The following is an 18091-nucleotide window of genomic DNA, read 5'->3' as shown; positions in this document are numbered from 1 at the left end:
GTCTCTGAGTCTGAAGATGTTCAAGAACCTGATAATCAAGAACCTTATGATGTGAATGAGGATAATGCAGAAGCAGAAGCTGAACATAAAGCACATCCTCATCCTATCCCTGATGCTCAACCAATGGATGTTGACCAAGGACCTGATAGTGATGAACAGTCATAAGAAGTTCCTCAACCTGAAGCTGTTGAACATCAAGAAAAAGCTGAGCCCATTCAATTAGAGACAAATGTTTATATGCCAGACTTCACAGGTATGAATGAATCTTCTATGAGTACTAATTTTGATAATTTACTTGATATAGACTCATTTCACCTTGGTGACTTTCACACACAACTTTCTCAAGAGCAAATTCATAACCACCCACTAGAGCCAATAAACACATCTCAAACTCTTTTAGCCCAATCCCTGGAGTATAAGGATCCAATGAGTATAGAGGGAGAAACTACAAACATTACAGCAAATAAGGAAGGTACTATGAGTGAACCTACAACTTTGTCTCCAAAGAAGCAAAGCAGTACCCCCACTGAGACAAATGTAACCTCCCATGTATCTTTCCAAAAGTATAAAATAGCTGAAAAGGCACATAAACATTTACTGGATCCAAATTCTCAACAAGGTGGGTCTATTGAAATTCGCCCATCGGCCACGACATCCTATATTGAGTCAAACACACTCTCCAATATTCAAGCTCTTGAAGCTTTAAATGATTCGATCAGAAGAGAGTTATTTGGTGAGGATGTATTGACGGTAACAGGGCATTCAACCATATTACGGTTAGAATATCTTGGTCTAGGTCCTTCAATGGATCAACTGCCTTCACAAGTGTTAGAAGAGAGTGTTGTAATCGCTGCCACATCTAGCACAACACTTACCTCCCCAGGACTAAAAAACCTGGATGCATCTGCAGATAGGGGATCCGACATAGGTGCGGATCGGTAACCCATTGGCGATGAACTAGACTTAACTGGTGATCCTACAGGGAAAGTGTCTTCACCGATACTAGAGAAAGCTGAGGAACAGATGCCAAATATGACGGCCTCAGTGATCCTCCCAGAGGTTCCAACTCTGGAACAGTCATCTCATGATGACATGCAACTTGTCTTGAACAAGAATCGGGAATCGCGAACTCCCATTGCACCACTACTGACCTCCTTAAGGATGGCTCTAGTGTTTCCTGCAGGTACATCTTCTGGATCTCGAAGCTATGAGCAAAGTGTATCCGTGAGGGTGAGTGAAACACAAAACCCTAAACCGAGTGACAGAGTGCTGAGTAATACATTGTGAGAATCCCGTGAGACACCTACCTCCCAAACTATACCTATAGACATGTCACAATATGTAACAAAATCTTACCTTGAGGAGCAGTTAGCATTCAAAGATAGCTATCTCAAAGAACAACTGGCTCTCAAGGATCAATATCTCAAGGATGAACTGTCTATAAGGGATCACCAGATTGTACATCTTTTCGAGTAACTTGAACTTCAACAAGCATAATTTTCTAGTTTACGGGAATTCGTGGAGCAATATCTCTCTCAATCAGGAAAGGGAAATGCAATTGCTAATATTGAGCCAAAGATCTCAGTTAGCAAGCAAGCGCCAATCCCTGTCTCCTCTGGAATTGCTCTTGCCAGTACTGGTCCAAAGACCTTAGTCAGTAAGCAAGTGTCTATTTCAGAACCATCTACTCAAGAGATCCATGTTTTGATCTTGCCTGCTCAATCAACCCCAGCTCTGAAGGATAACACAACTGAGGGGGAGAAATGGGTAGAGAAAGAAAAAGTAACTACTGCTATGTATTTAATTCAAGATGCTTTTCAAGTAGCTGACTCTGGATATGATGAGTTTGAAGATTAGCTATAAGAAGAAAAGGAAGAAGAAGAGGAGAGAATTGATGAAAGGGTGTTACTAAAGTTAAGACATACTGTTGAGAAGAAATCTACAACTCAGGCGGAGTAATCAACATCAAAACAATATCATCTGAGCAAAGTCATTACAACTCAGAGGAATCTTCTGTTGGAGATATATGCTCCAAGCCCCTATTCTCAGAGTACGGGCTAGAGGAAGGAGAGATAGATGAGAGCGATGTTCCTAAAGGGTGTGAACCTAGATTTGAAGAAGTGATGACGGAATAGAGAAAGATTTTATCTGACGGTGAGGAATTTGAAGATGAAGATGCCTTCTCGAATGACTGTTTGTTCTATGGATTCTCGGAGGAATTCAACCGATCGTATGAATAAATTCAAGGAGAGATTGAAAGATCAAGAGCTAGAGTGCAAAGAGCTATACAGAGAAGGGAAGCAAGAGAAGCAAGAGAATCATATCTTTGGGCTAACAGGAAAGGAAAGGAATGGGATGAGATAAAAAGGAAAATGGACAAATCTGAAAACTATCATAAGTTAGACCCTGGCAACGGGAATAGACTAAACACTGTGGAGAAGTACAAAGAGGGTTATCCTAATATTCATGAGTTCTATGATCAGTTTAATAGGATAATCACTGGTACCACTGTGAATATTATAAAGAATTGATGGAAAATAACTGTTAATCACATTGATGGACTACAAATGAAGATCTCCACAAGTGTCTTGAAGAAACTAAACATTGTTGAACCGTTTGTCCTCGAATCAAAAATTCCATGGTTGAAATCGAATGAAAATGAATATTCAGAGACAAACTTCGGAAGATGATGATGGATGTGTCTCCTCAAGCATTCTTTTATCCAATCATGATTAAGGTATTTGCAGATGAAAGAATGCAGAACATCACCATGTCTGATCAACATATAAGATCCATTCGTTTTCTACAACTCACTTTCCTGGAAAGTCAACTCAGGAGCAAAAGAGTAAAACTGGAAGCACCAGGTTTTAAAAGATCAGAAGTAGATCATAGAGCTGCTGAAGTTCTATATGCTTACAGGCTTAATGACAAGATGATTAGGGATTCAGAGAAGGACATGAAGAAGGTGAAAAGAGCTTATCATGAGATAGTGTTTATAAATAGAGAGGCTGAAATTAATCTTCTAAAAGATAGTTAACATATCATTAGCACTGATAGTGAAGGGGATATATTCTTTAAGATTAATAAGTCAAAGATTAAGATCAAGGATTTCAGAACAAGCGAATCAGAATCAATATGACAATCTTTGATGGATGTAAAATGTTCCACAGCAAAGCATACAAGGTTGCTTTGATTCCCATCATACAGATACTTGATGAGGTGGTGGAAGAAAAATCGATCAACAATACTAAGAGAGTACGAGGACATCCTAAAAGGATAACAGACTTTGTAATGGAAAAAAAGATCTACTATGTTGTTTGAACTTATTTCTAAGTGCTCCAAGATCAGATATCTCCAATTGATGTTTAATGAACTGAATAATCCATCTCCTATTAATGCACTTGAAATAGAAGCTCATGATTTGGTCCAAGCAAGACTGAATGACCTTTTGAATAAAAGCAAATGATCATCTCTTCCAAACACAACAAAATCAACAGATCCAAGAAAGAAAGCTACAAAGAGAAATTCTGTTCAGACTCAATCCAATCAAGAAGAAGAAGGTAGTCAAGGCAAGAAGCTCAAGAAGCCAAAAATAAAGAAGACATAGATAATTTTTTCAGATTAGAGGAACACATTTTTTTCATTTATAATTTAAGAAATCTGGAATTGTATATGTAATCCAGAATGCATTTAATATCATTATCTGTTTTGAGGTTGTACTTTTCTTATTGTCAGTTGAGTTATCCTTAGGAATTTGCTTGTCGAACTCTAACAATTAAATAGGGGGAGATTTTAAAGCATAATATAACGTAATATGTAATCGAGGAATTATAACTCAACATGAAACATAAACATATAAATAATATTAAACTGTGAAGCACAGGAACCCTGAAGATGAAGACTAAAATAAATACAAAAAATCAAAGGATGAAATTAATGCTCTAAGTCCACAACTAAGTAATGGGAAGAAGTTCATTAACATGTTCAAGCCTCCGTGAAGAATAAGATGTCAAAGGACTTTCAGTGTCAATGAAATGATTTGATTTGAAGTATTGAAGATCAGGGGTTTAGTGATTGAAGCAATGAATAATCATCTAAGATGTATCAAGTCTGTATTGTAAAAGGAATTGAATTAAATCAATTCATGTTAGTTGTTTGTGAACCAGACCAGTTCACCAAACATCAACATTCCAGAAAAGATTTAATTCAGTAACACATAAGAAATGTTTCTTTGGTACAACTATTGGAGACAGGGAAAATAATCTAAGGCAACCTCAGTAGTTTGTGGTCGCAGGTTGAGTATTTGGAAAATACTCTAAGGCAACCTCCGTACCTTGTGGCCGCAGGTTGAGTGTTTGGAAAATACTTTTAGAAAAAATCAATGCCCTGTGGTCGTAGGTTAAAGGCCGCAGCTTAGAGTTGTGAAGAAAACCTCTAAGGTAAGAATCACATTACCATGTGGTCGCATGTTAGAGGTTGCGGCTTAGATATGTGGAGAAAACTTTAAGGAAAGAATCATTACCTTGTGGTCGCAGCTTAGAATGTGAGCAATTATATTCTAAGGCAACACAACTTGCCTTGTGGTCGTAGGTTAGAGGTCGCAGGTTACAAAGCATAAAAATATTTTAAGTAAGGATCCTTAGCTAGTGGTTGTAAGTTAGGAACAACATATCTTTCCCTCTGGTCGCTAGTTAGCACTTGGAGTTTATATTGAAGATCAATTACAACAAATTCAAAGGATTTTGTGTGGATATAATATACCACCTGTCCAATAGAATTTGAAGGCTACAAAGCAGCAAAATGAATTGATATTCATTTGGTGATCTTCCTCAGCTAACATAAGTGTTTTTACGAGAGATCCATTAAAGACCATATTTATTAAGCTTGTAAACACAAAGTTGTGTTGCAAAATTTATTGTAGTTAATCATTTGTTTGGTTAGATTGTAGCAACCTCAAGGTTTATATTAATAAAACAACTTATTCCTCAAATTATTTTGTGTCTATTTTGATTCCGTATAACTAACGAAGAACTTGAAACAAATCGAAAAAGATTGTAGGTATCGTATTCAACCCCCCTCCTATGATACTTTGGGACTAACAAAGAGCTTTCTGATGAAGATCCCCAGTCTTAGATGCTTTTTTCCTTTTTTAGACTTGTAATTTTTGTAATATTTTGAAGTGATATTTCTGCCTCCGGGCTTCTTGTAGTTTCACTTGCCTCAGGGCATAAATTTTATTTTCTAATGCATCTTTTACCTGTCGTAATTTATTTTTACTTCGTTCATTGCATTTTTGGCTTTATTTTTGCCTTATCAATTCCTGCGCAGTGATATTTCTTCGTCTTCGGCTAGAATTTTACCTTAACGGTTTTTGCTCTTTTACATAATATCCATCTTCGGCCCCAAGTGGTAAGGGGGCGAGGCCCTAGCCCGAAGGGAGCCTCGGGCCATTAACACTGAAGAGTATATGTCCTTCTGGGAGAAGAAGTAAGGGGATGGCCTTCTTTGGGTTGTCCTTAGGCGAGTCCTCCTTCGTTCCATCAGTGAAAAGTTGTACTTGTAAAAATTTAAGCTTAGCCTAGGAGAGGAAGGGCTCATTTTCTTCGGGATTGCCTCTAGACGAAAACTTCTTCGCTCTCCAAGTGTGCTTGATGTAGGATTTGATGAAGGGCTTGTCTTCCGTGGGGTCGCCCCTAGACAAGGCTTTCTTCATTCTTTCGGCGACATTGCCATTTTTTTAGTTGTTTTCTTTGGTGATAGTGAGAAATTATAAGGTTAGGATGTTTCCCATTCGTCCTTGCCATGTACATTCACTTTATAATTAAATAAGAGTCATAGAGCGAAGGATATTAATCTATTTAAGATTGCCCCTAGATAATATTCATTCACCCTTTTTCTTAAGAAAACCAAATGTGGTGGCCAGAGGGTTTATCTTCTTCGGGGTCGCCCCTAGATAATACTCGTTCGGCCGCTCAGTTTATCATAATTTCAAGTAATAAATTTACGATAAAGAAGTGCATTTTCATTGATCACTAAGTCATTACACTTTTCGCATAGGGTTCAGAATGAAGGACAAATGAGAAATAAAAGAAATTTTCCTTATTGATAAAATTTTCGAAGGCGGCTGCCATGCCATGTATTTTTGATTGCTTCGCCAACCAGTGTTTCCAGCTTGTAAGTCTCTGGACGAACAACCTCGGTTACTTTGTAAGGCCCTTCCCAGTTTGGCTGAAGTTTCCCTTGTCTTGTCGGCATGGATGCGGCTAGTTCTTTTAGGACCAGATCTCCAACTCTAAACGACCTCTTTTTAATTCCAAAATCATAGTGTTGGGCTTCCTGCAGTAAGTATTTCATTTTACTTTGGCGGGCAACCTCTCTTTCCTCTTCTAACAAGTCCACATTCGCCCTTAATCCAAAATTGTTGATTTTTACATTGTAGACTTCAGTTCTATAAGATTCTAGACCCACTTTGACCGGAATCAGGGCATCTGTTCTGTAGGCCAACCTGAAAGGAGTTTCCCCGTGGAAGACTTGGGCGTTGTTTGGTAATCCCATAAGACCCATGGAAACTCTTCGGCCCATCTTCCCTTGGCTTACCCTAACCTTTTCTTTATTTCTTGAAAGATTATCTTATTTGCTGCTTCGATTGACCCCATTTCCCTGGGGGTGCGCAACTGAGCTGAACTTCTGTTGAACCCCGAAGTGATACAGAAACCTTCAGAATTTGTTCCCAACGAACTGTGTTCCGTTGCCCGAGACACAAACTTTCGGAATCCCGAACCTGATAATAATCTGCTCCAGAAAGAACTTCTTGGCTGCTTCTTCTGTTATGGCAGATAATGGTCGGGTTTTGACCCACTTAGTCATGTAGTCGATGGTAATTATGTGGTATTTTGCCATTTTGGTGCTGGTAGCGAGAATTCCGACTATGTCTACGGCCCTCATAGCGAATGGAATTGGACTAAGGACATAAGTCATTTCTTTGGGAGGTTGCTTCAGAACAGTGGCGAACAACTGACATTGCTTTCATTTTTTTGTATATTCCCTCGCATCGGCTCGCAAATTCGACCAAAAGAATCCATGATGGAGGATCTTAAAGGTGAGAGATCGACCGACCAAATGTTCTCCGCAGATCCCTTCGTACACCGCTTCTAAGGCCTGATGTTGCTCTTCAGTATTTAAGCACCTTAAGAGGGGCTGGTTGACAGATCGATGGTACATTCTTCCCTTGATAATTGTGTAGCTTGATTATGACGGCCTCAACCCCGGGGTCAGGAGTTGACGTCACTAAACACAACAAACCACAATATAACTACAATATTATTATTATTAATATAATACTAACACGACCCCAAACCAAGATCCGATCCAGGTTCAAGTATGATTCAAGTTACTCATTAATAAAAACCACTTATTAAAACCTAACACACTAAACTTATTCAGCAACTACCTCTGAGGAGCCAAGTCCAGCATTAAAACCACTTATTAAAACCTAACTCACTAAATCACTAAAGAAACTGGATATCACTGACTAGCATGCTCTTAATAAAACAACGTATTTGTGTGCTGTATAAATACTAGAGTCCAATTTTAGCGTGCTATTAACATTTGTTATTCAAATGCGTCAATCACTTATTCCCTTATGGGAATCGCAAAGCTAAATCAGATACGTAACGAATATATGAAGATAGTTGATCAGGCTATCAGCACCAGACGGCTCCAACTGCCATCCCATGCACCTGTTCCAGAACTCAGAGACTAGCTAGGTCTCTGACCTGCTGGACTAATCGGTTATATAATGCGCGCAACCGAGTTAGCCTCTTACGCAACCTCACTAGGCCACTCTGGCCCTTATGTATCCCATATCTGATCGTTTTATCATGTTTTCAAAACACTTGTACCTATGTCATTTCAAAACCATTCATTTAACAGTACACGGAAAACTGATTCACAAATCATTGTCATTTGAGATAGGTACCTTTCGAAGTTACTTTTCCCCAAAATAGGTTTGAAAACAATTATTTATAACTACAGGGGATACATAACTTAAAACATTTATGTTCCTATACGAGAATAAAGTAACGGTTTACTCATATGTACTGAACCATTAAAGAATGGTCAAGGGTACTTGCCTTGGAACGCTATACAGAAACCTTAAGTAACTTTTACGCTGACTTTGGTCCTGGCGAGACTTGACTGGGATTTACAGTAACAGAATACCCTAATTAGTTATACCGACATGCTTGATATCCTCAACCTAATAACCCAATTTGATAACCCGACTCTTATAAGGTATATACACATAATCACGTAATCATAATTCATCTAAGGATAAAATTCTTTATTTGTAAAGTACGTTCCTCGTATTTTAAAATAAATTTTAGAAAATTTTTCACTGCGACTCTTCTATTTATAAGCCTACCCGTCGAAACATAATCGACGACAATATCAAACAAATCACAATCCATAATTCGCATTTCGATAAGACTCGTAACACAAACATTTATTTAGTTTCAAAAATAGTTTATATGAATTGTTTTATTTATTTATAAATTTAGGACTCAGATAAAAATCATCACCGTCCACCGTCCGCTTGTTGAAATTCATCGCGGACGGCGGTAAAATTTTCGGGGCACCCGCTTATTCGGGTTCCAACATGAAAAATTCCACAGATTAATGTAACGATTCCCGCACGCAAAGTAATTTAATTTCACGAATAGTAATTATTTAATTTCCTGTAGAAAAAGGAAATAGAAATTAAAATGATAGCAATCAAGCCCAACTGCAAAAATTCGGCCCAACAGGAACACAACACAGGAAACAGAACAAGCCCAACAGAACCCAAATCACTCAACCGAAGCATCACTACCAACATCACACACGCGCGCCACACTCGCGCACACACTACACACACACAATTCACACACACACACGCACGACACACACACTACACATACATAAACACATGATACACACATATACACATGAAACACACACAGTGCATATAATCGAGCACACACACTCACCACCATCACCGCACCGGAGAACCGGCGGCAACAGACGGCCAGAAAGGGAAGAAAATGGCGGCCCAACTTACTAGAATCCGAGAACAGCCGGGAAAAAGAAGAAAAGAACGAGGAAGAGGAAAAGAACGAGGAAGAGGAACGAAAGAGGGAGGAGAAGAGATTAAGGGAGAGATGATAGAGATTTTGTAAGAGAGAAAGAGACAGCCGAGAGAGAGACAAATGGGTAAAGAAAAGGAAAAATGAAAGAAATAAAAATGCTGTAAGAAATTTAATGTGAAATGGAGAAGAAATTGACACGTATCACTTCAGTATGCCAACACGTATCCCGAATTCTGATTTTTAAACGATACAATTGTGGAGAAACACATCGGAATAATTTCCAAAATATTTCTAAAATTCTCGAAATATTCGAAAGTTAATAAAATAAAATTTTTAATATTTTTAAATTATTTTTAAAACGCAGCTCATACCCACATTTAACGTTTAAAAGAATCAACACGCGGGTGAAATTAATCCTAAAAATTTTCAAAATAATTTTAAAATTCTCAGAATATTATAAACTTCATAAAATATAAGTTTCGTAATTTTTGAAGAATTCTGGAATTAAATACTGATTTTACAAATAAATATAATCAGAAAATTATTTAAAGATAAATAATTAATGAAATATTTATTTCTCAATTTTATAAAATCCCAAAATAATTAATAAAATTGTAAAGTCATAAAAATAATTTTAGAGACAATCCAAATATTTATGAAAATAAAAATGTAATAAAATCACTTTTAAAAGTGAAACAAAATAATACAACTCAATAATGAATTACACCATTCAACCCTATACACCAATAAATTACACATATATAATAGGGAACAACACACAACTGCCAAAATCAATACACATATTTTATTTAATTAATTATTCAACAATTACATTTTTAAAATAATACAAAATATACGAGTCGTTATATTGATGCCATGTACTTTACTTTTAGGGCATCCCATCGGTCCAATATGAGTATTCCTTTTTCCAGAAAATGCCGAATAGAGGTCATCCAATCGGCGCCTTGGTGAATCTCAAGGCATTCCTTCTTTTTGATCGAATACGTCTTTACTTCGGTGAGATAGATAGAACTGGTTAGGCTCCGTGTGTCAGCCGAAGCTAGCCTAAAGAGAGCATCCACCCGACTATTGTTTTCCCTGCCTATCTGACTTAACTTAAAAGTTTTAAATAAAAAAGAAGAGTCTTTTACCTTTGTGGCATAAGCCTTTGTCCGAGGATCCCTTTGTTCATATTCTCTTGAGAAGTGCTTGACTACTTGCATGGAATCACTAAACGCCCTTAAGTGCTTCGCCTCGAGGCTTCGTGTTAACTCCATTCCTGCCAGGAGGGCTTCGTATTCCGCTTCATTATTGGTAAGGGGGAAGTCGAACCGTATAGCCTGACATATATCAAAACCGTCGGGGCTGGAGAGTATTAAACTGGTCCCATACTCCTTCCCGGCGACCAACCCATCCATAAAAAGCTTCCATTTACCTTAGGTTCGAATGAGTTGTTCCTCCGGTGTAAGGTCATGTGGCCCGGAAAATGTGCACTCGACCATGAACTCTGCCAAAGCTTGAGCTTTGATCACTGTTCGGGGGACGAACTTAAGGACGTATTCTCCCAACTCAATGGACCAAGCTACAACTCTACCCGAAGCTTCTGGTCTTGTTAGAATTTTTTTCAATGGTTGATCAGTGACCACCTGAACTGTTCGGCCTTGAAAATAATGTCACAATTTTTGAGAGGCCATGACTAGCCCATATGCGAATTTCTCGATATTGGGGTACCTTGTTTCTGCATCCTTACGGACATGAGATACATAGAAAACAAGATGTTGGTTATCCTCGTGATTTTTCACTGGTACTGCCCCTAGTGTTCTGTCAGACACAACTAAGTAGAACAGAAGTGTTTCCTTCAGATCAGGCCTCATTAAGAGTGGCGCCTCGCTGAGATATTCTTTCATTTCTTTGAATGTCTTTTGACATTCGGTCCCCCACTCAAAATTCTTTGACCCCTTAAGCACAGCGAATAAATGGAGCGCTTTTTCCGTTGAACGGGAGATGAACTGCCGAAGGGCTGCTAGTTTAGCTAGTCAGCTTTTGGATATCCTTGATGTATTTAGGAGCCTCCATGTTGATCACTGCTTCGATTTTCTCCGGATTCACCTCTATCCCACGGGCACTAACCATGTAGCCCAGAAACTTTCCACTTGCCACACCGAACGTGAACTTGTTCGGATTTATCCTTATTTTGTTCCTTCGCAGAGAGTCTCGAAATATTCTCTTAAATCCTCGGCGTGATCTTGGAACATGGACTTTACGATCATGTCATCCACGTAAGCCTCCATATTTCGACCGATCCGCTCCTTGAACACTTTGTTCACCATTATCTGGAATGTGGCTCCAGTATTCTCAAGTCCGAAGGGCATTTTGATATAAGCATAAGTCCCCTTTAGAGTTATGAACGCTGTCTTGGGCACATCTTCGTCGTTCATGGCAATTTGATGATATCCGAAAAAAGCATCAAGAAAACTGAGTACCTGGTATCCGGCCATGGCGTCTATCAGTTGGTCTATACTGGGTAGGGGTAATGGTCCTTTGGACAAGCCTTGTCGAGACCTGTGTAGTGCAGAAACATCCTCCACTTTCTATTGGATTTTTTAACAACCACCACGTTAGCCAACCAATCAGGATATTCAATTTCTTCTATACACTTAGCTTTCAACAGCTTTTCTACTTGGCCTCAATTACCTTCTGTCATTCGGTTGTGAAATCCTCTTCTTCTGCTTCACCGGTTTGTCCTCGGGCTGCACATTAAGGTAGTGTTTAGCCGTCTTGGGATCGAAACCAGGCATATCTTCTGGTCCCCAGGAGAATACATCATGGTACTGCCGAATCACTGAAATAACCTTTTCCTTCAGATCTTTCTCCATATTTCTCCCAATTCAAACCATTTTTCCCGAATATCATGCATATAATTCAACCTTTTCGGTCTCGGCTGCTGGCTCAGCAATCGAACTTGAAAGATCCGTCCTGAATGTTTCAAACTTGATGTTGAGGGTTTCTCTGCTCCCACTGGGCTCTACTTCGACCCTTTTTCTTCTTCCCATTTTATATGGCCTCTCATAGGCCTGATCTTTCTTTAGGTCTTCCATCATGATTATTCGGGAGGTTTTCTGATCTCCCCTCATCTCTCCTACCGCCTTCTCAGTTGGGAACTTGAGCTTTAGATGGGTTATAGATTCTACTTCCTCGAAGGTTGACAGGAACGGCCTTCCCAGAATGGCATTATATGGATTTTCAATCAGAACCACGTAGAACTTCACCTGCTTTTCAACGATGTATGGTAATTTACCTAAAAGAATGGGAAGAGTGATCGTACCTTCAAACTATATTGAATTCCCTCCGAAGGCATAGAGAGGTGCTTCGTTACAGAGATGTAGCTGTTCTTCCGCCAAGTTCATCTTACAATAGGTTTTATGGAATAGGATGTTGCCCAAGATGCCCGTATCCATGAGCACCTTCCAGATTTTTTTTGCCCAATAAGAGGGTTGATGATAAAGGGATCTTCATGTGGGAAAATAACATCCTCATAATCTTCTATACTGAAGGTCATGGGCATATGTACTGAAGTTCATATTACAATAGGTTTTGTGGACAGGATGTTGATCGAGCTACCCGTATCCACGAGCACCTTCCAGATTTTATTTTGCCCAATAAGAGGGTTGATGATTAGGGGATCTTCATGTGGTCGAATGACATCCTCATAATCTTCTGTACTGAAGGTCATGGGCTTATATGGCTTCGCCTGGCCGAACTGATAGAGGTTGTACACTTGTCGGGTGTATTTTTTCTTCACCGTCTTGCTATCTCTTTCCAGCACACTGCCCCCAGATATTGTCTTCACCTCGCCCCTTATCATGTCTCTTCTTCAGGCTCCTCGGCTTCTAGTTCCTCCTGGTTGTCCTTCAGTCCCAGTATATCCGTCAGATATCGAACAAACTGATTGAGTTTGATTTCTTTGATCATCTGTTTGATAAGCTTCTTGAGATGGTATCATTCATCAATATTATGCCCCTTATTTTTGTGATAATCGCAGTACTTGTCGGAGTTCTTTTTATGATTTGGGACTTTTATATTGGAAGGCCGAATGAACCCAGGCTTGCCCTTGATCTCATAGAGAATCTTGGAGATTGGTACATTCAGAGGGGTGAATACAGTCGACTCTCTATCTCGGAATCATTCGGCCTCACGGTCAGTTTCATTTCTTCCTTCTTTCCTACTATCCCTTCGGTCATTCCCAGGTCTTGAGCTTTCGTATCTTTCTGCTCGCATCGATCGGTCATCTCTTCGAGAATCTTTGTAACCCCCAATACTTTCCATCTTACGCTGAATGTTCTCACCCCTCAAATATATGTCATTTAGGGATTTTGGGGGGGGGAATCATAAAGGGAAGAGCGAAGCTTTTTACCTTTCACTACGTGAAAAACTGGAATAGACATCACACTTTTTACATCAGTTACAAAAAAAACCGATGTAAAAACAATTTTTGACATCAGTTGCTCTCAAACCGATGTGAAACAGTATTATTCACATCAGTTTCATGGCCGGCCGTTGTATATAACTGCTTTTTAAAAAATTAAAAAAACACGGAACAAATTGTTCCCCCTTTACAACTAAAAAAACACGGGGGAAATTTTTACTTAAACAAAATTCATTTCCCCCCTTCTCTCTCACTACTCTCCCTCCCCGACCTCTCTCTCTCGGTACACTCTCCCTCCCCGACTTCTCTCTCTCTCTCTCTCTCTCCATCTCCGTCTCCGTCTCTCACCTTTCAACTATCATTATCCCCTCTCTTTCACCTCTACCTGTTACAAGCCCTAAAACAAAGTTAAACCCTCTAATTATAGATCAAGCAAGAAGGTTGACATGCAACCCTGAGAAGTGTTCATACAACCCGAATCAAGCAAGTTTTACACAAATCGAGCTCTGTTTCACCGAAATCGAACCCTAATTTGTAAGTGTATTTTCAATTAAATTTGATTTTTTGGGACTTTTGATTGGTGTGTGTGTCTTATAGTCAGATTATTACTGAATTTGTGTATCTTTGTGAATTGATGTGTATACATTGTTTTTACTTGTGTGAAATGGGGCTTTGTTGATATATTTGTGCTAATGTTATTTAAAATGATTGTAATCCTCTTTCTTTTTTGATTGTATGTTTTAAAATATGTATGTATTTTAGTAATCCTCTTTCTGTTTTGATTGTCTGTTTGTGCTGATATGGGGCTTTACAATTTTATTTATTTATATAAACTGTGCAATTTATGGAAGGCAGTTGTGTTGTGTATGAGCTTGAGAACAAGTTCACAAGCTTAATTAGATATTTGTTAAAAAAGGGTATAAAATTAGTGAAATACAGAAGAGATGTTAATGATTTTGAGGAGAACTAGTCGTAATTGTAATTTAGGTATTCGTTAAAAAAAGGTATAAAATTAGTGAAACGCAATGTAATTGTATATGGTATGATAGGTTTATCATAACTTGTTAAATCTTTAACAAATATTTAAGAGTTCATATTAGCTCCCCCTCTCCCCTGGGCCTCTATGTGTGTACTGTTTTCTTTGTAGTTGATCATAGTGCTTAATGATGCCATAATAAGGGGTTGAAGCTTGAAACGAAGATTCTGAACTCAGTAACTTGCTCAAAACCTGTAAATGTTTTTAGAAGAGTGTGTCGTTCCAACTATAACACTTTCTTTGCTTAATAGTGTACCTATCATGGATAGTGGGCTTGTAAGTTGTAACTGAACTTTCTTTTATGTTTCATAACAGATTCATATTTTTATTACTTTCTATTGTTTAATGTCTAATTCAAAGACTAAATTTTTTTCAATTGTTTAATGATTTTTTAACTGAGCAAAATTCAGTGACTTGTTTTAGGGTATATATCATTGTGGTTATCATTCTGAGAAGTCATTTGGGGCTGCTTCGTACTTCATTGTCCATCCTGAAGGGAATATTCTTGTGGACAGGTACAATATGTAGTTTAATTTATCAAAAAGGTTTCTCCATCCATTCTACTATTTAGTACATCAAAAATTAAAATATCATGGAAATGAAGAAGTTTAGTGGTGAGAAGTTGTTTTTATTATTGTCTTGCACTGAATTTTGATTGTTCTACTTGAATTATATGATCATCACGGGTCTTGCAGTCCTAAATATACAGATAAACTGGCCCGTAGATTTGAAATGATGGGTGGAGCACGTTACATGTTTCTTACGCACAGGTACTAATTGCCATAACACTTATAATACGGAGCTTTGCAAATTTCCTTTGGTAAATGATTATTGTTTCTTTTGTGATCAGGGATGATATTGAAGATCATATGAAGTGGTCAAAAAGGCTAGGCTGTGACAGAATTATCCACTCAGAAGAAGTATTTTTCTAAAAATTTATATTTTTTATTCTACTTTACTTGATTTCCTCATTTCCATATTGCGTCTACGAAGATATTTTTACTACACACCTAATGTCTCTATATATATTAAAGCACTCGACAGGACCAAGTACATTGCAGGTTTATATCAAAAAGGCAAACCTACTTCTACCTAGTAGAAGATAAGATCTTATGTAAACAATTTTCCTTTCATTTAGCCTTCAAGGAAAAATATCCGCGTCACAACAATAGCTTAACCTGCTTGCTTAATTTCTCTTTTTTTAGAACATTGTTTATTTAAACGATTCTATTAACAGCTTCTTCCAACATCAGTGTATCAATATCATCCCTCTTAGCTGAAGTTTATTGGGAAAGTTTGAATTTTTAAATCTTGGCCATCATCACATGGTTTTCCTGCCCGTTCAAAATGAGAGATGAACAGATTACCTGGTAGTTTAAGGCGATTCAGTTGTCCCACATTTTAAACACTGCCACCTCAGTTCGACTTGTCAATCAAATGTTAAAATAATATTGTTCTCAGTTAAATGGCCATTCACATATATTCTCATTCACTCAGTAGATTTGTCGATCATTTTCCTTGGAACAAATCTAAAAGAAATATTTGTAAATTCTTCAGGGCATAACTGGAACTCTTCTCTACATAATCATTTCTGTAATTTTAATTTATAATTCGTACTATATTTTTTTCCTAAGGTAGATGCTTCTACTGCTGAAGTAGAGTGTAAGCTAGAGGGGAATGGGCCATGGAAGCTTGCTGATGATCTTGAGCTTATACACACTCTGGGCCACACGAAAGTGAGTAAAGATGTTCCTTCAGCAAATTTAGTAATTTAGTGTACCATTAATTTATGTTATCAATGGACTGACCCGCAATCCAGTTAATGTGATCTATGTCCTATAATTGCTAGAAGCATGTAGGAGTTCGTTAAAATTGAATCTTATATCCTCATCTTTAAAGGTTACTAGGTTAGGTTCTCTTTATTATATCCCAGATCATCACTCGTCAGTTTAAAGGAAACAGTCCATTTGTTAGTTGTTACTTCTTTACTTGGTTAAAAATGTTATAGTTGAGTGTTGCATCACCCAATTTTATTTTTATTTTTGTGGCAGGGATCAGTCTGCTTATTACACATGTCACTTAAGGTACTTTTTTCTGGGGATCATATCGCAATGGATGAATCTGGACTATGCATTTCAGAGATATACAATTGGTTTTCAGGTACCAGACTTGGAATCAATTTATGATTATTATTCTGTTGTTGTTTTTTTGCCTACAAGATCTGCTGATTAATGATTTTCAACTTGTTCTTGTTTAGTCACTTGTTCATTAGAGAGTGAACAAAGAAAAATGTTTTACACTGCATGAACAAAAAAAGGTTCAGTAGTACAGCTGGTGAAGTATATATAGTCCATTTTCAGTTCTAACTTGTATTTTTTTTATGCGTGTGGCAGTTCCGGTACAGATTCAGAGTGTCAAGAAGTTAACGCAATTTGATTTTGAATGGATATTACCAGGTAGGATGATTTAGAGAAACTGGTCTATAACTCAGATTGCTTTCTTTTGTATTTTAATTATCTATAATCAACTGCAGGCCATTGGAGGAGAGCTAAATTTAGGGACATTGAAGATAAAAACTCTGCTTTGGAAAGCTTCGTAGCCGCATCAGGTCACAGAACTTGATTCATTGCGTGCCGAATCATCCAGGATAATAGGAGGATTAGTGATAATATTTTATGTCAATGTATAGTGTAATAACGGCAACATGCTTGGCTCGTGCTGCTATGATGATCCTATAGGTAAACAAAAACCCCAAGATTAAGAACCTTAGTATAAGTATTCATTTGTGCACATTTGACTGTAGAATGGTTTTTTTGTAAATTCTTTCTTTTTTGGGATTGATTGATTGTTATTTTTTTGTTGGATTAGGGATCCCCAAAACAACCGGGTGGATACGAGTGTGGGTACGTTGTCATGCGTTACATGAAAGAGATATTCGAAGATAAAGAAATGAAATTCATTACCAAGGTAATAAATGTACATTTAGCGCAATCTGCAAACACCTAGAATAAATGTACATTTATCAGGGCATATTTATATTTAGAGTATAGTATGCTAATTCGCTGTTTTTGCACTCTGTAAATTTCACAGTGGGTAGCTAAGACTCGAAAGTGCTATACAAGGGAGGAACTTGATGAAGTGCGATTCGAGACTCTTCAATATGTCCAAGAGTTTGTTTAGTTTTCATGTTACCAGGGAACAATATTTAGTTTGATCAGTACACTGTCATCTAGTTGGTCGTTTGTTCGTTTGGTTGGTCTTGTAATCTGCTTAAGTAGTCTGCTACCACGCTAGTACCACACTTTACTGGAAATGACTTGCGTAATTAGACTAGTTATGGCAGATCATGAATTGTGGATATTCGGTCTGACTTGTTTAAATGATTGTTATAACTTTTGCTGGATGATTTACAAGTTATTATATAACTTTTGTTGCATTTCCGTGCTTGTTTGGTGCTTGATATATAGCTAAAGAGCTTTTAGTATTTCAGTTTTGGTTTGCGAT

At 37.8% G+C, this 18091-nt stretch overlaps 2 protein-coding genes across 2 annotated transcripts; one reads left to right on the top strand and one right to left on the bottom strand.

Moving 5' to 3' along the window:
• Positions 1-6099: 6099 nt before the first annotated feature.
• LOC141697608 (uncharacterized) lies at positions 6100-6582 on the bottom strand. Its single transcript, XM_074502091.1, has one exon. It carries the CDS (start codon positions 6580-6582, stop codon positions 6100-6102), a length of 483 nt encoding a protein of 160 aa, XP_074358192.1.
• Positions 6583-14848: 8266 nt separating this feature from the next.
• LOC141697604 (uncharacterized) lies at positions 14849-17143 on the top strand. The gene is made up of 7 exons (XM_074502081.1): positions 14849-14863; positions 15011-15102; positions 15283-15357; positions 15438-15507; positions 16222-16323; positions 16639-16747; positions 16981-17143. The coding sequence occupies exons 1-7, from the start codon at positions 14849-14851 to the stop codon at positions 17055-17057; spliced, it is 540 nt and encodes a 179-aa protein (XP_074358182.1). The 3' UTR covers positions 17058-17143.
• Positions 17144-18091: the final 948 nt, after the last annotated feature.

Source organism: Apium graveolens, chromosome 2, assembly GCF_009905375.1.
Source record: "Apium graveolens cultivar Ventura chromosome 2, ASM990537v1, whole genome shotgun sequence".
Taxonomy (NCBI): domain Eukaryota; kingdom Viridiplantae; phylum Streptophyta; class Magnoliopsida; order Apiales; family Apiaceae; genus Apium; species Apium graveolens.
This window is presented reverse-complemented; position numbering and strand designations above follow the sequence as displayed.